Source organism: Elephas maximus, chromosome 19, assembly GCF_024166365.1.
Source record: "Elephas maximus indicus isolate mEleMax1 chromosome 19, mEleMax1 primary haplotype, whole genome shotgun sequence".
Taxonomy (NCBI): Eukaryota; Metazoa; Chordata; class Mammalia; order Proboscidea; family Elephantidae; genus Elephas; species Elephas maximus.
Window position 1 is genome coordinate 1,945,021 of NC_064837.1, and position 27,095 is coordinate 1,972,115.

Here is a 27,095-nt window from a genome sequence, read left to right on the forward strand (position 1 = left end):
ACCCATGCTCATTGCAGCACTGTTTACTATAGCAAAAAGATGGAGGCAACCAAGGTGCCCGTCAATGGATGAATGGATAAATGAATTATGGTATATTCACACAACAGAATAATACATATCGATAAAGAACAATGATGAGTTGTGAGACATTTCATACCATGGAGGAATCTGGAAGGCATTGTTGTTGTTAGGTGCTGTCGAGTCGGTTCCAACTCATAGCGACCCTATGCACAACAGAACGAAACACTGCCCGGTCCTGAGCCACCCTTACAATCGTTCTTATGCTTTAGCTCACTGTTGCAGCCACTGTGTCAATCCACCTCGTTGAGGGTCTTCCTCTTTTCTGCTGACCCAGTACTCTGCTAAGCATGATGTCCTTCTCCAGGGACTGATCCCTCCTGACTACATGTCCAAAGTACGTAAAACGCAGTCTCGCCATCCTTACTTCTAAGGAGCATTCTGGTTGTGCTTCTTCTAAGACAGGTTGGTTCATTCTTTTGGCAGTCCATGGTATATTCAACATTCTTCGCCAACACCACAATTCAAAGACGTCAATTCTTCTTTGGTCTTCCTTATTTGTTGTCCAGCTTTCACATGCATATGATGCGATTGGAAATACTATGGCCTGGGTCAGGCGCATCTTGGTCTTCAAGGTGACATCTTCGCTCTTCAACACTTTAAAGAGGTCCTTTGCAGCAGATTTACCCAATGCAACACATCTTCTGATGTCTTGACTTCTGCTTCCATGGCTGTTGATTGTGGATCCAGGTAAAAAGAAATCCTTGACAACTTCAATCTTTTCTCTGTTTATCATGATGTTGCTCACTGGTCCAGTTGTGAGGATTTTTGTTTTCTTTATGTTCAGGTGCAGTCCATACTGAAGGCTGTGGTCTTTGATCTTCATTAGTAAGTGCTTCAAGTCCTCTTCACTTTCAGCAAGCAAAGTTGTGTCATCTGCATAACTCAGGTTGTTAATGAGTCTTCCTCCAATCCTGATGCCCTGTTCTTCTTCATATAGTCCAGCTTCTCGGATTATTTGCTCAGCATACAGATTGAATAGGTATGGTGAAAGAATACAACCCTGGCACACACCTTTCCTGACTTTAAACCAATCAGTAACACCTTGTTCTGTCCGAACAACCGCCTCTTGATCTATGTAAAGGTTCCTCAGGAGTACAATTAAGTGTTCTGGAATTCCCATTCTTTACAATGTTATCCATAACTTGTTATGATCCACACAGTCAAATGCCTTTGCATAGTCAATAAAACACAGGTAAACATCCTTCTGGTATTCTCTGCTTTCAGCCAGGATCCATCTGACATCAGCGATGATATCCCTGGTTCCACGTCTTCTTCTGAAACCGGCCTGAATTTCTGGCAGTTCCCTGTCAATATACTGCTGCAGCCGTTTTTGAATGATCTTCAGCAAAATTTTGCTTGCGTGTGATATTAATGATATTGTTCTATAATTTCCACATTCAGTTGGATCACCTTTCTTGGGAATAGGCATAAATATGGATCTCTTCCAGTCAGTTGACCAGGAAGCTGTCTTCCATATTTCTTGGCATAGAGGAGTGAGCACCTCCAGCGCTGCATGTGTTTGTTGAAACATCTCAGTTGATATTCCATCAATTCCTGGAGCCTTGTTTTTTGCTGATGCCTTCAGAGTAGCTTGGACTTCTTCCTTCAGTACCATCGGTTCCTGATCATATGCCACCTCTTGAAATGGTTGAACATTGACTATTTTTTTTTTTTGGTGTAATGACTCTGTGTATTCCTTCCATTTTCTTTTGATGCTTCCTGCATTGTTTAATATTTTCCCCGTAGAATCCTTCACTACTGCAACTCGAGACTTGAATTTTTTCTTCAGTTCTTGCAGCTTGAGAAACACCGAGCGTGTTCTTCCCTTCTGGTTTTCCATCTCCAGCTCTTTGCACATGTCATTATAATACTTTACTGTGTCTCCTGGAGCCACCCTTTGAAATCTTCTGCTCAGTTCTTTTACTTCATCAACTCTTCCATTTGCTTCAGCTGCTCAATGTTTGATAGCAAGTTGCAGAGTCTCCTCTGACATCCATCTTGGTCTTTTCTTTCTTTCCTGTCTTTTCAATGACCTCTTGCTTTCTCCATGTATGATGTCCTTGATGTCATTCCACAACTCGTCTGGTCTTCAGTCACTAGTGTTCAATGTGTCAAATCTATTTTTCAGATGGTCTCTAAATTCAGGTGGGATGTACTCAAGGTCATATTTTGGCTCTCGTGGACTTGCTCTGATTTTCTTCAGTTTCAACTTGAACTTGCATATGAGCAATTGATGGTCTGTTCCACAGTCGGCCCCTGGCCTTGTTCTGACTGATGATATTGAGCTTTTCCATCGTCTCTTTCCACAGATGTAGTCAATTTGATTTCTGTGTGTTCCATCTGGTGAAGTCCATGTGTATAGTAGCCGTTTATGTTGGTGAAAGAAGATATTTACAATGAAGAAGTTGTTGTCTTGCAAAACTCTATCATTTGATCTCCGGCACTGTTTCTATCACCAAGGCCATATTTTTCAACTACTGATCCTTCTTCTCTGTTTCCAACTTTCGCATTCCAATCGCCAGTAATTATGAATGCCTCTTGATTGTATGTTTAGACTGCAGCAGCTGATAAAAATTTTCTATTTCTTCATCTTTGGCCATAGTGGTTGGTGTGTAAATTTGAATAATAGTTGTATTAACTGGTCTTCCTTGTAGGCGTAAGGATATTATCCTATCACTGACAGTGTTGTACTTCAGGATAGATCTTGAAACATTCTTTTTGATGATGAATACACCACTCCTCTTCAAGTTGTCATTCCCAGCACAGTGGACTATATGATTGTCCGATTAAAAATGGCCAATACCAGTCCACTTCAGCTCACTAATGCCTAGGATATCGATGTTTATGCATTCCATTTTCGACAATTTCCAATTTTCCTAGATTCATACTTTGTACATTCCAGGTTCCGATTATTAATGGATGTTTGCAGCTGTTTCTTCTCATTTTGAGTTGTGCCACATCAGCGAATGAAGGTCCCGAAAGCTTTACTCCATCCACGTCATTAAGGTCAACTCTACTTTGAGGGGGCAGCTCTTCCCCAGTCATCTTTTGAGTGCCTTCCAACCTGGGCAGCTCATCTTCTAGCACTATATCAGACAACGTTCCACTGCTATTCATCAGGTTTTCACTGGCTAATGCTTTCAGAAGTAGACTGACTGCCAGGTCCTTCTTCCTAGTCTGTCTTAGTCTGGAAGCTCAGCTGAAACCTGTCCTCCATGGGTGACCCTGCTGGTATCTGAATACTGGCGGCATAGCTTCCAGCAACACAGCAACACGCAAGCCCCCGCCGTACGACAAACAGACAGACACGTGGAGGTGGAAGGCATTAGGCTGAGTGAAATTAGTTCCAAAAGGACAAATATTGTATGAGACCACAATTATAAGAACTCAAGAAATAGTTTAAACAGACAAGAAAATATTCTTTGATGGTTATGAGAGTGGGGAGGGAGGGGGGGAGGGAGAGAAGTAGATAGTAGACAAGATAGTAGACAAGAACTATTTTAGGTGAAGGGAAAGACAACACAGAATACAGGAGAAGTCAGCATAACTGGACTAAATCAAAAGCAAAGAAGTTTCCTGAATAACCCAAATGCTTTGAAGGCCAGTGTAGCAGGGGCAGGGGCTTGGGGACCACGGTTTCAGGGGTCATCTAGGTCAAATGGCATAATAAAATCTATTAAGAAAACATTCTGCATCCCATTTTGGAGAGTGGAGTCTTGGGTCTTAAACACGAGCAAGTGGCCATCTAAGATGCATCAATTGGTCTCAACCTAAGCAAAGGAAAATGAAGAACACCAAAGACACACCGTAATTATGAGCCCAAGAGACAGAAAGGGCTACATAACCAGAGACTACATCAGCCTGAGACCAAAAGAACTAGATAGTGCCCAGTTACAACCGATGACTGCCCTGACAGGGAACACAACAGAGAACCCCTGAGGGAGCAGGAGAGCAGTGGGATGCAGAACTCAAATTCTTGTAAGAAGACCAGACTTAATGGTTTGACTGAGACTAGAAGGACACCAGAGGTCACGGTCCGCAGACCTTCTGTTAGCCCAAGACAGGAACCATTCCTAAAGCCAACTCTTCAGACAGGGGCTGGACTGGACCATAGGATAGAAAATGATACTGGTGAGGAGTGAGCTTCTTGGATCAAGCAGACACATGAGACTACGTGGGCAGCTCCTGTCTGGAGGGAAGATGAGAAGGCAGAGGGGGACAGATGCTGGTTGAACAGACAGGGAAAGAGAGGGAGGAGAGAAGGAGTGCGCTGTCTCATTAGGGGGAGAGCAACTAGGTGTATGTAGCAAGGCATATATAAATTTTTGTATGAGAGACTGACTTGATTTGTAAACTTTCACTTAAAGCACAAGAAAAATTAAAAAAAAAAAAAAAAAAAAGAACTCCAAATCCAGGGTGCCAGCTCTAGGGGAAGGCTTTCTTCTCTCTGTCAACTCTGGAGGAAGGTCCTTGTCATCAATCTTCCTGTGGTCTAGGAGATTCTCTGTGCAGGAGCCTCAGGTCCAAAGGGCGTGCTCTGCTCTAGGCATTACCTTCTTGGTGGTACGAGGTCCCCCTCTCTCTCTGCTTGCTTCTTTTATATCTTGAAAGAGCCTGGCTTAAGACACTATCTAATCTTGTAGATCTCATCAATATAACTGCCACTAATCCATCTCATTACATCATAGTGACAGGATTTACAACACATAGGGAAATCACATCAGCTGACAAAACAGTAGACAATACAATACTGAGAATCATGACCTAGCCAAGATGACAGATATTTTGGGGGGACACAATTCAATCCATGACAGGATGCAACGCTGGAAGTGCTCACTCATCTATGCCAAGAAATTTGGAAGACAGCTACCTGGCCAACTGACTAGAAGAGATCCATATCTGTGCCTATTCCAAAGAGGGGTGATCCAACACAATGAGGAAATTATCGAACAATATCATTAATATCATGTGCGAGTAAAATTTTGCTGAAGATAATTCAAAAACAGTTGCACCAGTACATTGACAGGGAACTGCCAGAAATCCAAGTGGGATTCAGAAGAGGACGGTCAGCCAGGGATATCACTGCTGATGTCAGATGGATCTTGGTTGAAAACAGAGATTACCAGAAAGATGTTTTCCTGACTATGCAAAGGCTTTAAACTGTGTGGATCACAGCAAATTATAGATAACACTGTGAAGAATGGGAATTCCAGAACACTTAATTGTGCTCTTGCAGAACCTGTACATAAACCAAGAAGTAGTCATTTGAACAGAACAAGGGTCTCAGCAAAATAGGAATAGAAGGGAAATTCCTTGACATAATAAAGGGCATTTATACAAAGCCAACAGCCAACATCATTCTAAACAGAGAGAGTCTGAAAGCATTCCCCTTGAGAAGAGGAACCAGACAAGGGTATCCTTTATCACCACTCTTATTCAAGATTGTGCTGGAGGTCCTAGCCAGAGCAACAAGGCAAGAAAAAGAAATAAAAGGCATCCAAATTGGTAAGGAAGCAGTAAAAGTATCCCTATTTGCAGATGATACGATGTTATACACAGAAAACCCCAAAGAATCCACAAGAAAACTACTGGAACTAATAGAAGATTTCAGCAAAGTTTTTTTTTTTTTTTTTTAAATCAGGATACAAGATAAACATACAAATATCAGTTGGATTCCTTTACATCAACAAAGACAACATCAAAAAGGAAATTACCTAATCAATACCATTTACAATAGCCCCCCAGAAGATAAAATACTTAGGAATAAATCTAACCAGAGATGTAAAAGACCTACGCAAAGAAAACTGAAAAAACACTACTGCAAGAAACCAAAAAAGGCCTACGTAAGTAGAAAAACATACCTTGCTCATGGATAGGAAGATTCAACATTGCAAAAATGTCTATTCTACTCAAAGTGATCCACAGATACAATGCAATCCCAATCCAAATTCCAATGGCATTTTTTAACAAGATGGAGAAACAAATCACCAACTTCATATGGAAAGGGAAGAGGCCCCGGAGAAGAAAAGCATTAGTGAGAAAGAAGAACAAAGTGGAAGGCCTCACTTTACTTGATTTTAGAACCCATTATACTGCCATGGTAGTCAAAACGGCCTGGTACTGGTACAACGAGAGACACATAGACCAATGGAATAGAATTGAGAAGCGAGATGTAAATCCATGCACCTACGAGCAGCTGGTATCTGGCAAAGGCCCAAAGTCTGTTACATGGGGAAAACACAGTCTCTTTAACAAATAGTGTTGGCATAACTGGATATCCAACCGCAAAAAGTACCATGCACAAAAGCTAACTCAAAATGGATCAAAAACCTAAATATAAAATCTAAAATGATAAAGATCATGTAAGAAAAAATAGGGACAATGCTAGGAGCCCTAACACATGGCAAAAATATTATATAAACCGTAACTAACAATGCACAAACACCAAAACAGATAACCGGGAGTTCCTAAAAGTCAAACACTTACATTCATCAAAAGACTTCGCCAAAAGAGTAAAAAGAACCTACAGACTGGGAAAAAAATTTTTGGCTATCACATATCTGATAAGGGTCTAATCTCTAAAATCTACAAGATACTACAACACCTCAACAATAAAAAGACAAATAACCCAATTAAAAAATGGACAAAGGATATAAACAGACACGTCACTAAATGAACAGAACAAGAGGATACTGCATGGTTTAAAATCAGGAAAGGTGTGCATCAGGGTTGTATCCTTTCACCATACTTACTCAATCTGTACGCTGAGCAAATAATCAGAAAAGTTGGTCTATGTGAACGCAGCATCAGGATTGGAGGAAGACTCATTAACAACCTGCATTATGCAAATAACTTAACCTTGCTTGCTGAAAGTGAAGAGGACTTGAACCACTTACTGATGAATTACATCTTAACATAAAGAAAACAAAAATCTTCACAACTGGACCAATAAAAAACATCGTGATAAATGGAGAAAATATTGAAATTGTCAAGGATTTCATTTTATTTGGATCCACAACCAATGCTCATGGAAGCAGCAGTCAAGAAGTCAAATTTGCATTGGGCAAATCTGCTCCAAAGACTTCTTTAAAGTGTTAAAGAGTAAAGATGTCACTTTGAGGACTAAGGTATACCTGACCCAAGCCATGGTATTTTCAGTCACGTCATATGTGTGCGAAAGCTGGACAGTGAATAAGGAAGGCCGAAGAAGAATGGACACCTTTGAATTATTGTGTTGTCAAAGAATACTGAATATACCATGGACTGCCAGAAGAACAAACAAATCTGTCTTGAAAGAAGTACAGCCAGAATGCTCCTTAGAAAGGAGGACGGTGAGACTTCTTCTCACATACTTTGGAAATGTTACCAGGATGGAACAGTCCTGGAGAAGGACATCATGGTTGGTAAAGTAGAGGGTCAGAGAAAAAGAGGAAGACCCTCAACAAGATGGACTGACACAGTGGTTGCAGCAATGGCCTTAGCGTAACAGCGATTGTGAAGATGGCGCAGGACCGGGCAGGGTTTTGCTCTGTTGTACACTGGGTAGTTGGAACCGACTTGACAGCACTTAACAACAACAAAAACATGATCCATTTGGCTCCAGAAAGAGCTCTGTGGCTGCCCCCCCACACGGCACAAGCATTAGGGAGGCAAGAGTGGAAGCAGGGAGTCCCGCTGGAGAAGGAGGCTGTGGTCTGGATGAGGTGGAGGCAGTGGACAGGGAGAGAAACGGGGAAGTTCCAGAGACACTAGGGAAACAACTGTGCAGATGTGCTGACTGTAATGGACAATGTTGGTGCCCAAATCCCTTTGGTTCTTTTTTTCCCCCACAACCATTTTTGCACGTTCTCTCCTTCAATGTGCTTTTGCCTCTAACAACCAGCATCCGTGGTTCCTCAAGGCTACCCTCAGGCCACAGGAGCTGGCTCTGCCTGGAAGCTCAGAGAGACAGAAGTGCCTGGGAATTTACATCGCTCTGGGCTGCCCTTACAGGTCTCTGGGTGGCCTAAAGGTTTGCAGTTTGAACCCACCCTGTGGCACCGAGGAACAAAGGCCTGGCAATCTTTCTATAAAGATCACAGCCAAGAAAACCCTATAAGGCAGTTCTGTTCTGTAACATATGGGGTCACCATGAGTTGGAATCAACTCAGCAGTAACCAATTTGGTTTTGGGCAGCCGTTACGGGACAGAGGTGGTGGTTCAATGGGGGTATTCTCGCCTTCCACGCAGGAGACCCAGGTTTGATTCCCAGCCAAGGCACCTCATACACAGCCACCACCCACCTGTCAGCGGAGGCTTGTGTGTTGCTATGATGCAGGACAGGTTTCAGGGGAGCTTCCAGACTAAGACGGACTAGGAAGAAAGGCCTGGTGATCTGCTTCTGCAAATTAGCCAGTGAAAACCCATGGACCACAATAGTCTCACCTGTAACCAACCATGGGGATGGTGCAGGACCAGGTAGGTAGCGTGTTGTTCCATTGTGCATGGGGTCATCATGAGTCGGGGGTGGACTCAACAGCAGCAGGCCTTGACCACAGACAAGTGTGGCAGTGTGGCAGCCCAGCACCTCTGCCTCAGTAGAGACAAGCCCATGGCATAACTTACACTCCAGGGTCCCCCGTGGGATCAGGCTGAAGCTACCCTCCCTGGACTTTGCTAGAGATTACATAAGGGCTTGGCTTTCCCCCTCCTTGACCCTGGCTTCCCCTGGGGAAACAGCTTTCATAAATCACATGTACACAAATCCTCATTTTAGGGTCTGCTTTTGGGAAGCTGGCCTTACACACAAGGGATGAGATTTGGTGGGGTGGGAGGCAGGGGAGGGAGAAGTCTCTGAACTTTCTCACCGTTGAGCAGTGCTGACTGTGGGCCAGGTTCTGGGTAGGCAATGCGTTGAGGCACTTCCTGAGTATGAAGTGACCACGGGTTGTGGGGGGTGGAGATGTCAAGGGGGGCGGTGACTGTGGAGGGGGAAGCTGGGCTGCAGAAGCAGATTTGGGATCATCAGCACAGAGTCATGGGGCAGGGTAGGGTTCCACCGGCCGTCATTCCTGGGGCAGGCACATATCCACCCCTTCCCAGGGCCCTGGCTCATACCTGGCTGGGATAAAGAAGAGGGTATTTGGTGGGTGGAGACAATGCTACCGGGAAGTGGAAAGGCTTACTTGTCTGGACCAGGAAAGGCCATTTTCCTTCCTCCCCCTCACCACTGACGGAGACACACCTGACAGCTGACTACTCACAGTGAAGGTTCTGACACCTTTGTCTATGACCTCAATGCCCACAGCGTGAGCAGGTATAAAACGCTCAGATGCAAAGAGCAGGACGTCCTGGTCAGCACTGGCCAGCTCAGGTGACTGCAGTGGGTGGAGAGGCTGCCCTAACACCAGCTGGAGGGCCTCCTGCCCCTGCCTCAGCCACAGCGGCAAGTCCTTCAGGACTGCGTCTCCTGCCACCTGGGCCCAGCTCCCCAGGGTGCTGACTCAACTGGAGGGCTGGCTCTGGGAACTGGGTGCTCATGTGTGCGAGGGTTCCACACGCATTATCTCAGTGTGGGAGAACATGCAGTTCAGCCAATTAAGTGACCAGAGACAGGTTGCCCCCTGGTGAGAACCCAGGCGTGTTTGGGGCCCACCTGGTAACCCCAGGCTGGGTCAATCAGAGGCTGCGCAGGCCACGGCCTGGACCCCTGGTCACATGGTGCCCACCAGGGCTGAGGCCAGGAAGAATACAGGAGAGGGGCCTGTGGGGGCAGCCCAAGAGCCCTGCACCCTCCTCACACATTGGCCTAGCCTCCGGGAGGCCTGGATGGGATGCAGAGTGCAAGCCCTGGGGTGGGCCCAGGTCGGGATGTGACTCTGGGGTCTGGGGTCTCCCATGTGCCTCCTGTCCTGCCCAGCACAGTCCTTTGTCTCACAGTAGGTGTCGGGAACTCTGGGCCCTGGTCCCACACCTGTCCTGGCTTGTTGTGTGCCTGCTGTGGCCGCCTACCCTGAGGGGCAGGTTGTGGCCGGTTGGGAGCCTGTGGTCTCTCAGGCCTCTGCTGTCCTCCTGTCCTTCTCTGGGATACCCCTGCCTTGCCCGTAGAAGGGGCAGAAGACTCCTTGTCAGGGACGACAGGAAGGGAGCAGACCCCAGGGCAGACCAGGCAGCACCTCTCTCACCTCTTCCCCTCCCATCCCACCTCAGTAGGAGCTGGGCGGGTGCTCCTGTGGGGACCCATATCTGGTGCTCTGCCCTGCTCTGGGGAGAAAGGATTCAGCCGAGGAGCTGCCCTGGAGGTAGCACTTACCCCCCTTCCACTACGCGAGGGTCAGAAATGGTGGCTGAAAGCACCTTGGGCAAGGATGGGGTCACACCTACGTCTCCTTCCCAGCTCCAGAACCCCAGGGCCCACCTCTCCATCAACCCTGCCCTGATCCTGTCTCCGGGGTCTGATGTGCCCTGGCCGGCCCCACTTGGGCCTGCCACCCCTCCCATCTGTAGGCAATTAGGCTCATCCCTGCAAAAGGCAGAGTGTGGTCCCTGCAAGGCCTCCTCACAGGCCCCCTCCGGGGCTCACGGTACTTTCCCACTTCCTCAGGCTGGACCAGGGGACCGTGTGGATGAGCAGCAAGCAGGCTAAGCCCCAGTGGGTGCCTGTGGCTCCTGGCACTTACTCCTCTTCTCCAGGCCTCGGGGCTCCCAGTCCACCAACCTTCACTGCTGCTGCTTCTTCCCCTCCCATGTTTCTGCCCAGCAGCCCTGCTCTCTGCTGCACCCCACCAGCACCTGCAGGGGCAGAGGCCCCACCGCCACTAGCCTACCCACCCTTGCCCACCCAGTCCCCAGTCCTGCATGGCTTGCACCCACCTCCGAGTCTTGACACCCAGGTCATGACCCCAGGTTGCCCCAGAAGCCTGAGAGAGGCCCAGGACAAAGCCACAGGCAGGGGCTTTCCAAGGCTCCAACTCCCGGAAGACTGAGTTCAAGTCTGTGCTCAGGCTGAGGGACGGCTGAGCTTGGGGAACCACTGCCTCACTCTTATCTTGGATCCTACTCTGAAAGGGGAGCTCTCTGCCTGCACCCCCCAGTCCCGCCTGGCTTCTTGCCCCTGCAGAGACGGATGGGATGGAAGGGTGCCTGGCCCTCCTTCCTCTTCCAGGGTCCAGCTAAGCCAGCCCGGCACCCTGCAAACTCTGGAGCCAGCAGTAACAGGGGCAGATTCTCCCAACCAGAAGGGGCTGAGCTGTAACTGTGGAGCCTGGAAAGCCCTGGGCTCTTCCCTGAGCACATGCCCTCCACTGGGCAATGAACACCTGTCTCAGTGTATGGCCTGTGTCTCTAAGTATCTTGGGTCTCCGCTTGCTCCCTAGGCCTGAGGTTCCAAACCCAGAACTTATAGGGCCAGGCAGGAAATGGACATGAGGGAGGTGGGTGGCTGTAAAATAACACTCATCCTTAGAGCTAGAGACAACTGGGAGTGGTGGGGATGGAGGCAAACTGGAGAGCCCCTTCTGGCCTTACATGGTTCCTCTGTGCAAATAAGAAAACAGTGCACACAGTCCTGCACCACAGCTCACGGCCTGGTGGGCAGAGAGGGGGCTGCACACCTCAGCTACCCCTTTCCAACTCCCTGTCCACAGGTCTTTGTGCACTTCACCATCTGTACAGCTCTGAGGTGGGCCCTGGCCTACATATCATGGGTGGCCACACAGCTCCAGCCCCTCATGTTCCAATTCTTCAAGCTGAATATTGGGATGATACAAAAATCCTGATTTTTAAACGTTGGAAATGAGCTCAGATTTAACACACCCTACCAAACGGAAACCCTGGTGGCATAGTGGTTAAGTGCTACGGCTGCTAAACCAAAGGGTCGGGAGTTTGAATCCACCCGGCGCTCCTTGGAGACCCTGTGGGGCAGTTCTACTCTGTCCTATAGGGTCGCTATGAGTCGGAATAGACTCGATGGCACTGGGTTTGGTTTTTTTTGGTTTGGTATGGGCCAGACAAAACCCGTCTGCACTGCTGGCACCAAAGTACAGTTGCTGCCACAGATGCTGAGCCTCAGCCCAGGGAGACGGCTCGTCCCCTCGGCCTGGCAGCACCTACCAGCCCCTCAGGCACTGAGCTGCTCACACCCGCGGGGACCTGGCTGGCCCAGACCAGTGGCCACCCTACCGGCTTGGGACAGTGGATGTAGCGTGCCAGGCTGATAATGAGGTCGTGTGTGATGGGGTCCACCAGGTTCCGGAAGCTGGCATAGCGATACAGCACATCGTCCAGTGAGGTCGACTCCATGCCTAGGTCCTGCAAGAACAAAGGGAGGCCAGGAGGTCAGGCACTCACCTTCTGTACAGCCCCAGGGAGGTGGGTCAGCCTCCCCCATGCCCTGGCAAGGTAGGAGACCCACCTTCAAAGAGGCTTCCTAACCTGCAAGGGAGCTTCTACAGAATGTCCCTCAAAGGGTCAGGAAAAGCTGCTGCTTGTCTCTTTCAGGGGCCCCAGCCAAGGGAGAGGAGGAGCTGGCATCTGTAGGCTCCACAGAGATGGGTCTTTGGGTTTGTGGACACCTCCCGTAGAGCGCCCCCCCAGTCCCAAAAGATGAGGCAAAGGACGGCAGGCCTTGGCACTAGTGGCTGCTCAGGGGCAGAATTTGGAAACTGGCGTGGAGCCAAGTTCCCCTGCCTGTGTGACACGGTAATTCATTGATGTTTGTTTGTGCTTTCTTCTTGTTGCTGTGGTTATTTTTACTGCTCCTTCTGTAGAGACGGCCCGACTTTGCTTTCCTTTGCCTTGGGGGTTTCTGAGCTGTGGGGCTGGAGGAGGAAATTGCCAGCACCCAGGAGAAACTCCACCAGGGCCCCCTAATGAAGGGGGATGGAGGCAAGTGCTGCTGAGTGGAGGCGGTGGGCAGAGACCGCTGGAGCAGGGCTGCCCAAGCCTGAGGAGGGACAAGGGGCTGGGAGCCTGTGCAGAGATCCGCCCAGCACCAGCAGGCCTCATGGGCTTGGCCAAGGGCAGTGGCCAGTGTGGATTAGAACTCAAAAGCCCTCTGGTAAATGTTCTGGATGCATTTGACCCTGAGATTCTTGCACAACCCCGGGGAAAGGGCGCTCCCCTCTACAAACATAATTAAGCTTGAATTTTGCATCAGCCACGCTGGCGAGGGCTTGAAACAGAATGACTGGCTTTAGAGGAGTCCCCGGGCAGTGTAAACGGCAATTCACTCGGCTGCTAACTGAAAGCTTGCAAGTTTGAGTCCATCAAGAAGTGTCTCAGAAGAAAGGGCTGTTGATCTGCAACTGAAAAATCAGCCACTGAAAACCCAGCAGAGTGCAGCTCTGCCCTGACACACGCAGTGGCCGTGAGTCGGCATCAACTCGACAACTGCACTGGGGACGTGAACAGAGCGTTGGGCTGAACGTCATACCCTCTCCCCGCAAGACAAAGTGGGCGCCCCTTCTCTTTTCTCCCCTCCGCTACCCTCCCCTGATTTCTGCCACCCTTGGCTGTGGGCTCTGGTTCCTGCTCTAGCTTGGCGGCTTGCACAGACAGGCAGTGATGACATTCCCACCTGAGGGACTGTCCCCACCTCTGCCTGAGGAACAAGGGGGGTGCCGGGGGTGGGCAGCAGAAGCAGGCACTACTGCTGTGTGCGTCCTTCCACTCAACCCTTCAAGCTTGGACGTCTCCGTCTGGAGCTGCCCCAGCCAGAGAAGGCTCCCAGTGGGTTACCAGGGTCTGGGGAGCTGGGGACAGGGGATGTTCTGGATGGGGTGTGTGTGGGCGACGGGTTTGGAATATTCTGAACTATATTCTAAATGCATTGCCATATGATTTTTAGAAGTCCTTGTGAGGTGAGCAGGCTGAGCACGATTACTCCCAACTTACAGGTGAAAAAACTGAGGCCCAGCACGCCTGGCTGTTTTAACGGTCAGAATTTCGGGAATGGTGTGGGTGGGGCGGGCCGAGGACACACTCAGGACGTCCAGTCTCAGGCCTGCTCTGCGTTTGCCCTTCTGTACCCTTGGGGGTGAGCTGGGCAGAAGGCAGGTGGAGGGTGGTGATGCTGCTGTGTGCTTTGGGGTGACGTTTCTAAGAGCAAAGGAAAAAGGGGGCTTTGCTGGATGAATGTGGGAATCTGGAGGGGCCAGGAAGTCAAGCTTTGTTCTTGTGGGAGCCTAGCGGAGCCCACACTGCAGAGGATCCGCACTGCAACGGTTAGGGCCCAGCCCTGGGTAGGTACAGGAAAGAAATGGCATTCAGGTTTCAAGGAAGACACCAAGGGGCCAGTTTTCCATTTGGCAGGAATGAGCCTCAGAGAAAAGCAGCCGTGTGCCAGGTGCTCTGGCTGCTGAAATCTTACAGGGGACCTAGGTGCAGGGCTCCAGTTCTGGCCTGAATGTAGGCGGAGGGAGCTTCCGCAGCACTGGCTGCCAGAGGTCTGCAGCAGAGCTCTTTGCAGAGCCAAGTGCAGCACTCCCCCAGACCCCTGCCGCTGCTCTGGCTTGTTCAGTCCTGCAGCCAGAGTTGAGACCTGAGGCAAGCTACCCAATGCCACGGAGCCTCAGCATACTCATCTGTAAAATGGGGATAGTGAGCCCTCCATCACAGGTGGTTGCTGTTGTCAGCTGCGGTTGCGTTGGCCCCTGACTTATGGTGACCCCATGCACAACAGAATGAAAACATTGCCCAGTGCTGCACCATCTCCTTGATTAGTTATGGATTGGACCGTTGTGACTCACAGGGTTTTCACTGGCTGGTTTTCAGTAGACCACCAGGCCTTTGTTCCTAGTCTGCCTTAGTTTGGAAGCTCTGCTGAAATCTGTTCAGTGTCATAGCAACACAGAGGCCTCCGTTGACAGATGGGGGCTGTGTATCAGGTGTACTGGCCAAGAATCAAACCCCGGTCTCCCACACGGAAGGCTCCAGGGAACGAAGAGAAATAAAACCAAGCAACATATGTAAAGCCTCTAGCAGGGAGAGCCATCCAACAATGGTGACCCTCTGTTCCCATCTCTCCCCCTGTGGGAGCCCCCTCCTCCCCTTATGCAGTGGCTCCTAACCTCTTTGTAGACCACAGACCCATTTGAGGAGAGGACACAGCCAGGACCTCTCCCCTTGGAACATAGGAGTCAGGGATTCTCGTGTGCAAAACCCAAGCTGGCCTCAGTCAGGGCAGGGCCCGTCCTGCTGGCAGTGCCATGTGGACACGTGATCACAGTAACTTGCAAAAGCAAGGCCACACCCCAGGGCTGGAGGAGATAGGGAGGTAAGAAGGCTGATGGTCGAAGGGCTGTGTTCTAGGGTCTCAGAGGGCTGTGTGGTCCAAGGGCTATGGCCTGGCACCCTTGGTCCCAGCTGGATCTCTCCTTACAGCTGAAGGCTTTCTTCCTTGGGGTGGCCACTCCATGCTTCAGCCCAGGTCAGAGGCTGGGCTTGTGGCTGGTGGGGGATGGAAGGATGTTTTTCTTTTCCTATCTGTCATGCAGGCTGGGTGCCCCCGTCCCTGTCCCTTACTGCCTGTGTACCTCTCCTCCATGTGACCCTTGCCAGCATACACCTGGCAGTCTCCTCACAGCGTCTCTGCTCCCTGTCGCTGAAAGCCCCTGGCAGAAGGCACTGGGTTCTAGGCCCTGACTGACCCTCAGCTCATTGTGTTTATTTCCCCATCTGTGAAATGGCAGATGGACTGCACCGTAGTTCCCAAACTGTGCTCCCAGATCTTGGGGCTGATGGGTGTGTGGGTGGGCTGCAGCCCGCCCCGCCCCCCTCAGGAAAGCAGACTGCTTGACCGCCTCTTGAAGGGAAAAAGTAGTTCTGCTGCCAAAACACATGTAAACCCTGGACTTGCATTCCCATAAGCCCTGCTCCATCTTCCCGGACCCCCAGATTTCCAGGCCAGTAGGGGCTGTCCCCATCCTGGAAGGACCGCGAGAATCCTGGTCCACAACCCAGGAGGCAGGGAATGCAGGTCTGAGACGATGCAGAATGCCCGCCCCCAGAGCCTCCGCCCCTGCCATGGGTTGGCGGGGGGGGGGGGGGGGGCGTGGACGGCAGTGTCCAGAGCACTGACAGTGGCTCCATCCTCCAGATGGCTGTGTCTGGGGTCATTTGGTTGTTGTCTGGGGGCTCCCCAGGAAGGTGGGTGCCCTGCTCACAGTGCTCTGGGTAATTACATCATCGCCAGCCCCTCTGTGAATTCCAGCTGGGGTGGGGCTCCCAAAGGTCCCAGGGGTCCAGATTACAAGAAGCTGCAATGGGGAACAGATGGAGCCTGGACAAAGGTGGCTGCCACTTCACTACTGTATTTGTACCCCACCCAGGCCCGCAGCCTTCTTGGGCTTCTTTCCAACACTGCCCCTGTCCTAAGGACCTGGGCCACTTCTGGCCTGTCCTCTCCACGCCCCCTTCCCTCAGCAGTTTGTTTACAGGGATAGGCACAGTGGCCCCAAGGGAACGTGGAGGCCTGCACAGAGGTGAAGGGCTCCTTTCCAAAGTTGCAGATGTCCCGCTTGAGGCTGCCCCACAGGGGCTCCAACTCCCTGTCCCCTGCCCCAGGGGAGGAAGGCAAGGCGGTGCCTGCATGAGGGGGTCGGGAGTGCAGGAATCAAACCCAGATGCGGCTCCTACAGGCCCCTCCCCGGGCGTGACTTTAGTTAAGTACAAGGCAGTGAGGAGTTAAGATCTCCTGGTTCCGGGGTTAAACTGTGAAGCAGTCCTTCTCAGAGAACCTGAGCACAGCAGCAGGCGCCGGGTCACTGCTGGGGGCGCTGTGCTCCACACTGCTGCTGGGCAGAGCCCCTCCCTTGCTGAGCTACCAGCCTGGGGGCCAGTACCCACTATCTTGCGGAAGCGGGGCCCCATGCTACTGAACTTGATAACCAGGACTAGAGACCCCCATATACAACAGAAATGCTGCCCAGTCCTGTGCCATCCCCATGATGCACTGTGGGCTGGACCATTGTGATCCATAGGGTTTTCACAGGCTAATTTTTGGAAACAGATCGCCATGCCATTCTTCCTAGTCTTAGTCTGGAAGCTCTGCTGAAACATGTCCATCATGGGTGACCCTGCTGCCATCTGAAATACTGATGGCATAGCTCCCAGCATCATAGCAACACACAAGCCCCCACAGTACAACAGACTGACAGATGGGCTTAGGAGTAAAGGTGCTCAAAAGTGAGCAGAGGTTCCCACAGGAAGGCCAGAGCAGCATTTCTCTAAGTGCAGTCCCCTCTGGGGCGGCGGGGGGGTTGACACCCTTTCAGAGCATTGGTGAGGCCCTCTCTCTGCCAACTACACATCTCTGTGTTGCTGGATTGATTTTCCCCATCCACCTCAACCAGTACTACCTCCTGCAAGAGGCTGAAAGCAGAAGCAGTAGGTACAAGAATCCAGTCATCTTCCAGTAAGCCAGACATCACACACACAAAAGTGAAACATGCTACTTTTCTCACTACATTCTTTTTTCTAAAAAAATATTGTTATTCTAATGAAAATTTCGTTTCTTTAACACGCAATAAATTTATTGTTAACTTTAAGTGAATTAATTAAAAAAAAAATTTTTTTTTTCAGTTTTCATTTCTAATATGGTACATAGTGACAGGTAAAGCCCACACAGAGCCCTGGTAGCTCTGTGGTTAAGAGCTTGGCTGTTAACCAAAAGGTCGACAGTTTGGATTCACTAACCACTCCTTGGAAACCCTGCGGGGCTATTGTACTCTGTCCTATAGGGTCGCTATGAGTTGGAATCAACTCGATGGCAATGGGTTTTGGTTTTATAGCCGACATTACCTAAAGCTCTTTGGGTTCCTCAATAATTTTTAAGAGTGTAAGTGTAAAGGGGTCCTGAGGAGTCCCTGGGTGGTGCAAATTGTTAGGCACTCAACGATTAGCTGAAAGGTTGACAGTTCAAACCTGCACAGAGGTGCCTCAGAAGACAAGCCGGGCAATCTGCTTCTGAAAGGTCACAGACTTAAAAACCCAGTTCCAGTCTGCACACGTGGGGCTGTCATTAACAACAGAAAAAGGGATCCTGATACCAAAAAGTTTGAGAAGCTCTGGGTTGGAGGAAGATCTTCTGAGAGGGAGGGCTCACCCGAGGGCTGGCTTTGTCTTCCCAAGGCCTCCCTTTAAGCTCTAGAAAATTCCTACTTGACAGTTTATGAATCAGCCACAGCACCAGCAACAAATTACCCCAAACGGATGGTTTATAAGAACTGAAACTTGTTGTCTCACAGTTCTGGAGGCTAAAAACCAGTTGCTGGTGAGACAACTACACCTTATGGTGACCCCATGTGTGTCAGAAAAGAACTGTGCTCTATAGGGTTTTCTTTCTTATTTTTTATACTCTTTATTTTTGTCATTGAGAACATACACTACAGACCACACACCAATTCAACCATTCTACACATTCTACATGTGCAATTCAGTGACACTGGTTACATTCTTCGAGTCGTGCAACCATTCTCACCCTCCTTTTCTGGGTTGTTCCTCCCTCATTAACATAAACTCACTGCCCCCTAAGGTTCCTATCTAGTCTTTCAAGTTGCTGCTGTCACTTTGATCTCACATAGTTCTTAAAGGAGCACAATGCTCAAGGCAGACATTTTTTACTAGCATATTCTAAACTACTGCTTGGTTTTCTTGGAAGAAATACAGCCGGAGTGCTCCTTAGAAGCAAGGATGGCGAGACTTTGTCTACATACTTCGGACATGTTATCAGAAGGGACCAGTCCCTGAAGAAGGACATTATGCTTGGTAAAGGGTCAGCAATAAAGGGGAACACCCTCAACGAGAGGGACTGACACAGTGGCTGCAACAATTGGCTCAAGCATAACAACAAACGTGAGGATGGTGCAAGACCGGACAGTGTTTTGTTCTGTTGTATGTAGGGTCACTATGAGTCAGAAGTGACGGGATGGCACCTAACAACAACAACATTGTTTGGTTTTAGAAGTCTTAGTGGTGTAGTGGTTAAGGGCTCGCTGCTAACTGAAAGGTTGATGGTTTAAACCCGCCGGCTGCTCTGCGGAAGAAAGACGTGGAGGTCTGCTTCTGTACAGATTTATAGCCTTGGAAACACCATGGGGCAATTGTACTCTGCCCTATAGGGTTGCCATGAGTTGGAATTGACTCTACAGCAACGGGTTTGGTTTTAAGAAGACTTCAGGTGATGTTTTTGGTTTAAATTTTAAAGATTATCTCAGAGCAATAGGTTCAGGGGGTCTAGTCCCCATGGCTCCAGAAAGTCTGGAATCCGTGAGACTTTAAAGTTCTGTTCTACATTTTCCCCTTTTCGATCAGGATTCTTCCATGGAATCTGATCAAAATGTCCAGTAATGGTAGCTGGGCACCACCCAGTTCACTGGTCTCATGGCAAAGGGGGCAGTTGTTCATGGGGGCAATTAGCATCCCATATTCTCCTCCTATTCCTGACTCTCCTTCTTCCTCTGTCACTCCAGGTGAACAGAGACCAATTGTCATGCCTTGGATGGCCACCTGCAAGCTTTTAAGACCCCGGGCACTAGGCAACAAACTAGGAGGGAGAACAGAAACACTAAACACGTTATTAGGCCAATTAACTGGGATGTCCCATGAAAAAATGACCCTATACCTCCAACCCAAGGAACGAAATCCTATGACGTTTTTGGTTGTATATAAGCAGTTTCAGCAGCTACTCTTTTTCGTTGTTGTTGTAAATACATCACACAACTTTTGCCAATACAACTTTTTATAGGTGTGCAACTTACTGACATCAATTACAATAGTTGGCTGTGCAACCCTACCCTTAATCAGTGTGATTTTTCCACCACTGTTAACCCCCTGTATTGTTTGGTTTTAAGAAGACTTCAAGGGGATATTTTTGGTTTACAGTTTAAAGATTATCTTAGGGCAATAGTTTCAAAGGTTTGTCCAGCCTCTATGGCTCCAGAAATTCTGGATTCCATGAAAATCTGAATTCCTGTTCTACATTTCCCCCCTTCTGATCAGGATTCTTCTATGAAATTGTTGATTGATCAAACTGTTCAGTAATGGTAGGCAGGCACCATCCTGTTCTTCTGATCTCATGGCAAAGGAGGCAGTTGTCCATGGAGGCAATTAGCCGCACATTTCATATCCTCCTATTCTTGACTCACCTTTTTCCTCTGATGCTCCAGGTAAACAGAGACCAATTTTTGTGCCCTGGATGGCCACTTACAAGCTTTTAAGACCTCAGGGAGAACAGAACTAAACACCTTATTAGGCCAATTAAGATGTCCCATGAAGCCATGACCCTAAACCTCTGAATTAAGGAGCCAAATCCCATGAGGTGTTTGGTTGGACATAAGCAGCCTTAGCAGCTTTTTTTTTTTTGGTCATTGTTGTAAATATGTCTATATACAACTTTTGCCAACTCAGCTTTTTATAGGTATACAACTTATTGACAGCACTTAAAACAATTGTCTGTGCTATTCTACCCCCAGTCAGAGTGATTTTTCCATCACTGTAAACCCATTCCGACTCATAAGCAGTACTCCACAGGCAGTCACCTCTCCTTTTTTCCTTCTCCCACCACTGGTAACCACAAGAAACTTTGGTCTCTATACATTTGCATATTGTTGTCTTTTTATATACGTGAGGCCATACAATATTTTTTCTTCTATGATTGACTTATTTCACTCAGCATAATGTCTTCAAGCTCCATCTACATTGTAGTATGTACCAAGATTTCATTTCTCCTACTGGCTAATATTCCGTTGTATGTATGTATCACATTTACGTTTATCCATTCATCTGTTGGTGGGCATTCAGATTAGTTAGTTCCACCTTTTTGCCTACTGTGAATAGTGCTGCGATGAGTTTTGAGTCTCTGCTTTCGAGTCTTTTGGGTATATACCTAGGAGTGGAATTGCTGTGTTATATGGTAGCTGTATTTTCAGTTTGTTGAGGAACCACCGCAATGTTTTCCACACTGGCCATTTTGTATGTACCATTTTGCATTCCCACCAGGAATGGATAAGGCTTCCAACTTCTGCACATCCTCGCCAACGTTTGTTATTTTCTGTTCTTTTTATATTGGCCATCCTAGTGGGAGTGAAATGGTATCTCATGGTGGTTTTGTTGGCACCTCTCTGATGGCTAATGATGTTGAGCATCTTCTCATGCTTTTGGTGGCCATTTCGATGTTCTCTTTGGTGAAATGTTCATTCAAGTCTTTTGCCCATTTTATGATTGGGTTATTTGTCTTCCTGTTGTTAAGTTATTGAAGTTCCATACATATTTTGATTATTAGATTTTTATTGGATTTATGGTTTCTGAAGATATTTCCCCAGTTGGTAGGTAGCTTCTCTTTTCATTTTTTTCCCGTAAAGTCTTCTGATGAACAAAAGTTTTTAATTTTTATGAGGTCTCATTTACTTATTTTGTCTTTTTCTACTTGTGCTTTTGTTATTAGATCATCCATTGTTAGAATCTAGGCCTGATAGTATTGCCCCTGCATTTTCTTCTAAGAATTTTATGGAGCACTGTGCTCTTTTCAGATCTACCTGTATGGGATCAAATTGACAACAGCAACTCGAAAGGTTAGATAGGAACCATAGCAGGCAGTGAGTTTATCTTAAGGGAGGAGGAACAGCTCAGAAAGGAGGGTAAGAATACTTACACAATTCAAAGAATGTAATCCATGCCACTGAATTGGTATGTAGAAATTGCTGAATTCATGTGTGTTCTGCTGTGTAAATTCTTAACATAATTTATATAAAGTTTAATATCTACAAAACATATTGGTGGTTACACAACATGATTAGTAATTGATATCACTGAACTGTACATGTTTAAAAAAAATCAGTTGACCACAGATGTGTGGGTTTGTTTCTGGATTCTCAATTCTATTCCATTGGTCTATGTGTCTGTTGTTACATTAATACCAGGGTCTTTTCATTGCTGTAGCTGTATAACATGTTTTAAAATCAGGAAGTGTGAGTCCTCTTACTTTGTTCTTCTCTGTCAACACTGCTTTAGGTATTTGGGGGCTTTGCCATTCCACATAAAGTTGAGGGTTGATTTTTCCATTTCTGTAAAAAAGGCTGCTGTAATTTTGATCCAAATTGCACTGAATCTACTACTTTGGGTAATATTGACACCTTAACAATGTTAAGTCTTCCAATCCATGAACAGGGATCATCTTTCCATTTATTTGTCTTCTTTAATCTCTTTCAGCACTGTTTTACAGTTTTTATTGCGCACCTCTTTCAAACCCCCAGTTAAATTTATTCCTAGGCATTTTCTTCTTAGATGCTATTGTAAATGGAATACTTTCCCTAATTTCTCTTTCAAATTCTTCATTGTTGGAGTATAGAAAGCCAACTGACTTTTAAAAAAAAATACTCCTTTTTTCTTTCTGTGAAAATTTACACAGAAAATTGGGGTTCCATTTAACAATTACTACATAAATTATTCAGAAACATTGGTTATATTTTGCAGAATGTGTTAACATTCTCATTAATTCCCTTCTGGATGTTTTGCTTCCAATCATCTGGTTTCCTTGTCCTCTTACCCTTTCATATTTGCTTTACAATAACTGTTGACCATTTGGTCTCATTCAGATGATTTTTTAAAGGTGTGCAGTACTCACTGATAATATTCTTTATCAGCCAATCTGTTATTTAGAAAGTCAACTGATTTTTGTTTGTTGACCTTGTATCCTGCAACTTTGCTAAATTCCTCTATTAGCTTTAGAAGTTTTCTTCTGAACCCTTCGGGTTTTCCTATATATAGGATCATGTCATCTGCAAATAAGAGATAATTTCACTTCTTTTCCAATCTGGATACATTTTATTTCTTTTTCTTGTCTTATTGCTCTGGCTAGGACTTCTAAAACAATATTGAATACAAGTGGTGAGAGCAGGCACCCTTGTCTTGTTCCTGATTTCCAGGGAAAAGCTCTCAGTATTTCTCCATTAAGTATAATATTGGCTGTTGGCTTTTCATATATGCCCTGAATTGTATTGAGGAATTCCCTCTCTATTCCAATCTTCTTGAGGGTTTTCATTAAGAAAGGGTACTGAGTTTTATCAAATGCTTTTTCTGCATCCATAGAAATGACCATGTGGTTCTTTTCCTTTGTTCTATTGATGTAGTGTATTACACTGATTGATTTTCTAACATTGAACCATCCCTGCATTCCAGGGATAAATCCCACTTGGTCATAGTATATGACTCTACTTCACAGAATGATTTAAGAAGTTTTCTTTCCTTCTCTATCTACTGGAAGAGTTTAAACAGTATTGGTGTTAATTCTCTAAATGTTTGGAAGAATTCCCCAATGAAGCCATCTGGTTCAGGACTTTTTTTTAATTGGGAAGTTTTTGATCACTGATTGAATCTCTTCACTTGTTATGTGTCTGTTGAGATTTTCTATTTCCTCCTGAGTGAGTAGGTTGTGTGCCTCTAAGAATCTATCGATTTCATCTAGGTTATCCAGTTTGTTGCTGTACAGTTTTTATAATATTCAGTCAAAATTCTCTTTATTTCTATCAGGTCACTAGTAACATCCCCTCTTTCACTCCTTATTTTGGTTATCTGCATCTTTTTTCTTTGTCAGACTAGCTAAAGGTTTGTCCATCTTACTGATCTTTTCAAAGAACCAACTTCTGGTTTTATTGATTCAATTTTATTTTTTACTTTTGATTTTATTTCTGCTCTTTGTTATTTCCTTTCTTTGGGTAGGTTTAGGTTTAGTTTGCTCTTCTCTTTCCAGTTCTGGAGTTGTTGAGTTATGCTGCTGATTTGAGATCTTCCTTCTTTTTTCATGTAGGCCTTTATTCCAGTAGGTTTTCCTCTGAGTACTGTCTTTCCTGTGTAACATATTTTGGCATGGTGAACCTTCATTTTCAGTTGACTATAAGAATTTCTTTCTTGACCCATTGGTAATTTAAAAGTGTGTTGTTTCATTTCCATATATATTTGTAATTTCCTTTTTTTTGGTTACTGATTTCTAGCTTCACTCCATTGTTGTCAGAGAATATCCTTTGTATGATTTCAATCTTTTAAAATTTATCAAGACTTGCTTTATGACCTAACATGTGGTCTATCCTGAAGAATGTTCCATGTGCACTGGAAGAGAATTTATATCGTGCTGTTGTTGGGTGGGGTGTTCTATATATGTCTGCTACGTCTAGTTGGTTTACAGCGTTGTTCAAGTCCTGTGTTTCCTTCCTGATCTTTCTAGATGTTCTAATCAGTTCAATACTGCAAGTGTTGTATTGAAGTCTCCAATTATCATTGTAATGCTATCTATTTCCTTTCGGTTCTATCAGTCTTTGCTTTATATATTTAGGTTCCCCAGTGTTGGTGCATATATATTTATGATTGTTAAATATCCTTGATGAATTGACCCTTTCATCACTTATAATGTTCATCTTTATCTTTTCTAACAATTTTGTCTTACAGTCTACTTTGTCTGATATTTAGATTGCCACCCTAGGTCTCTTGGCTATTATTTGCATGGAATATTCTTTTCATCCTTTTACTTTCAAACCATGTGTGTCCTTGGGTCTAAGGTGTGCCTCTTATAAAGCACATATAGTTGGATCACATTTTTTTTAATCCATTCTGCCACTCTCTGCCTTTTGACTGAAGCATTTAGTACATTTACATTCACTGTAATTACTGTTAAGAAATAACTCACTTCTGCCATTTTGTCATTTTTTTGTGGGTATCGTAAGTTTGTCTTCTGTCTTTGTCCTTTACTACTGCTTGCTTTTCTGTTTCTTTGGTTTATTGTAATGAGCCAATTTGGGTCCCTTCTCCTTTTGTGTATGTTTTTAAGCGAGTTAAATATTACATTTAACAGCTTGTATTTATAACATCCTAGGGTAATTTGGTACCAACTTAACTTTAGTAACATACAAAATATTCTATATCTTTACCATTCCTTTTCCCCTTTTGTGATTGTTATCACTAATTCTTTGTATTTCATGTGCCTGGTAACGTCATTTTATCCTTGCTTTTTATATATTTGTTATTAAAAAACTGAACAATTAAAATTACAATTATCAAACACGAATACCTTATTACTACCCCTTATGCTTGTTCATGCAATTCTCTTTATTAGGATCTTTATGTGTATGGATTTGAATTACTTTCTAGTGTCTTTTCCCTTCCATCTGCAGAACTCCCATTAGTATTTTTTGTAGGCCCAGTTTGGTGGATGTGAACTGCCTCAGCTTCTGTTTGTCTGGGAATGTTTTTATTACACCCTCATTCTTGAAGGACAGTTTCAATGGGTATAGTATTCTTGGTTGACAGTTTTTTTCTTTCAGCACTTTAAATATACCATTCTATTGCCTCTGTTCTCCAATGTTTCTGAGGAAAAGTCAGCACTTAATCTTATTGGGGATCCTTGGTACATGTCTGTTTGCTTCTCTCTCACTGTCTTCAGGAGTCTTTCTTTATCCTTAGTCTTTGGGAGCCTAACTATGATGTGTCTCAGTGTAGATCTCTTTGTGTTCATCCTGCTTGGGGTTCTTTGAGCTTCTTGGATTTGGTAGGTTCATGCCCTTAGACAGATTTGGGAAATTTTCTGTCATTATTTCTTCAAATATTCTCTCTCCCTTTCTCTCATCTCCTTCCTGAATTCTCATGATGCGTATATTAGATCTCTTGTCCCATAACTCCTCGGTCTTCTTCAGCCTCTGTTCTTGTTGCTTCTCAGTCTTTGTATTTTCGACTGTCTTATCCTTTAATTCACTAATTCTTTCTTCTGCCTGATTAAATATTGTTAAACACTTCACTGTGTGTTTCTCATTCCAATTATTGTCCCTTTCAGTTGCAATAATATATATATGTATGTATGTATATGTATATAATTAATTTTTATTGTGCTAAATGAAAGTTTACAAATCAGGTCAGTCTCATACAAAAATTTACATACACCTTGCCATACACTCCTAATTGCTCTCCCTCTAATGAGACAGCGCCGTTCTTCCCTCCACTCTCTCTCCTCATGTCCCTTCAGGTAGCTTCTGGTCCTTTCTGCCCTCTCATCTCCCCTCCAAACAAGAGATGCCAACATCGTCTTATGTGTCCACTTGATCCAAGAAGCCCATTCCTCACCAGTATCATTTACCATCCCCTATTCCAGTCCAATTCCTGTCTGAAGAGTTAGCTCTGGGAATGGTTCCTGTCTAGGGCTAATGGAAGGTCTGGGGACCATGGCCTCCAGGGTCCCTCCAGTCCCAGTCTGACCATTAAGTCTGGTCTTTTTATGAGAATTTGGGGTCTGTATCCCACTGCTCTCCTGCTCCCTCAGGGTTTCTCAGTTGACTTCCCTGTTAGGCAGTCATCGGTTGTGGCCAGGCACCATCTAGTTCTTCTGGTCACAGGCTGATGTAGTCTGGTTTATGTGGCCCTTTCTATCTCTTAGGCTTATAATTATCTTGTGTCTTTGGTGTTCTTCATTCTTCCTTGCTCCAGGTGGGTTGAGACCAACTGATGCATCTTAGATGGCTGCTTGCTAGTGTTTAAGACCCCAGACACCACTCTCCAAAGTGGGATGCAGAATGTTTTCTTAACAGGCTTTATTATGTCAATTGACTTATATGTCCCCTGAAACCATGGTCCCCAAACCCCTGCCCCTGCTACGCTGGCCTTTGAAGTGTTCAGTTTATTCAGGAAACTTCTTTGCTTTTGGTTTAGTCCATTCGTGTTGACCTCTCCTATATTGTGTATTGTCTTTCCCTTCACCTAAAATGAAACTTATCTACTATCTAATTAGTGAATACCCCTCTCCCTCGCTCCCTCCCCCCTCTTGTAACAATCAAAGAATGTTTTCTTCTCTGTTTAAACTGTTTCTTGAGTTCTTATAATAGTGGTCTTATACAATAATTTGTCCTTTTGCAATTGACTGATTTCACTCAGCATAATATCTTCCAGATTTCTCCATGTTATGAAATGTTTCATGGATTCAACATTGTTCTTTATCGATGCGCAGCATTCCATTGTGTGAATATACCATAGTTTATTTATCCATTCATCCATTATTGGCA

General features: G+C 46.0%; 1 protein-coding gene across 2 annotated transcripts in view; it reads right to left on the bottom strand.

Moving 5' to 3' along the window:
• LRRC75A (leucine rich repeat containing 75A) overlaps positions 1 to 27,095 on the bottom strand; it is an 83,368-nt gene that overhangs the window by 25,834 nt on the left and 30,439 nt on the right. Inside the window, exon 2 of one of the 2 annotated variants that reach the window (XM_049859627.1) lies at positions 12,241 to 12,369. The exons of the other annotated variant lie outside the window; for it this stretch is intronic. Coding sequence (XP_049715584.1) covers positions 12,241 to 12,369 — 129 coding nt within the window. The remainder of the gene's footprint in view (positions 1 to 12,240; positions 12,370 to 27,095) is intronic. 2 annotated transcript variants of the gene reach the window in all.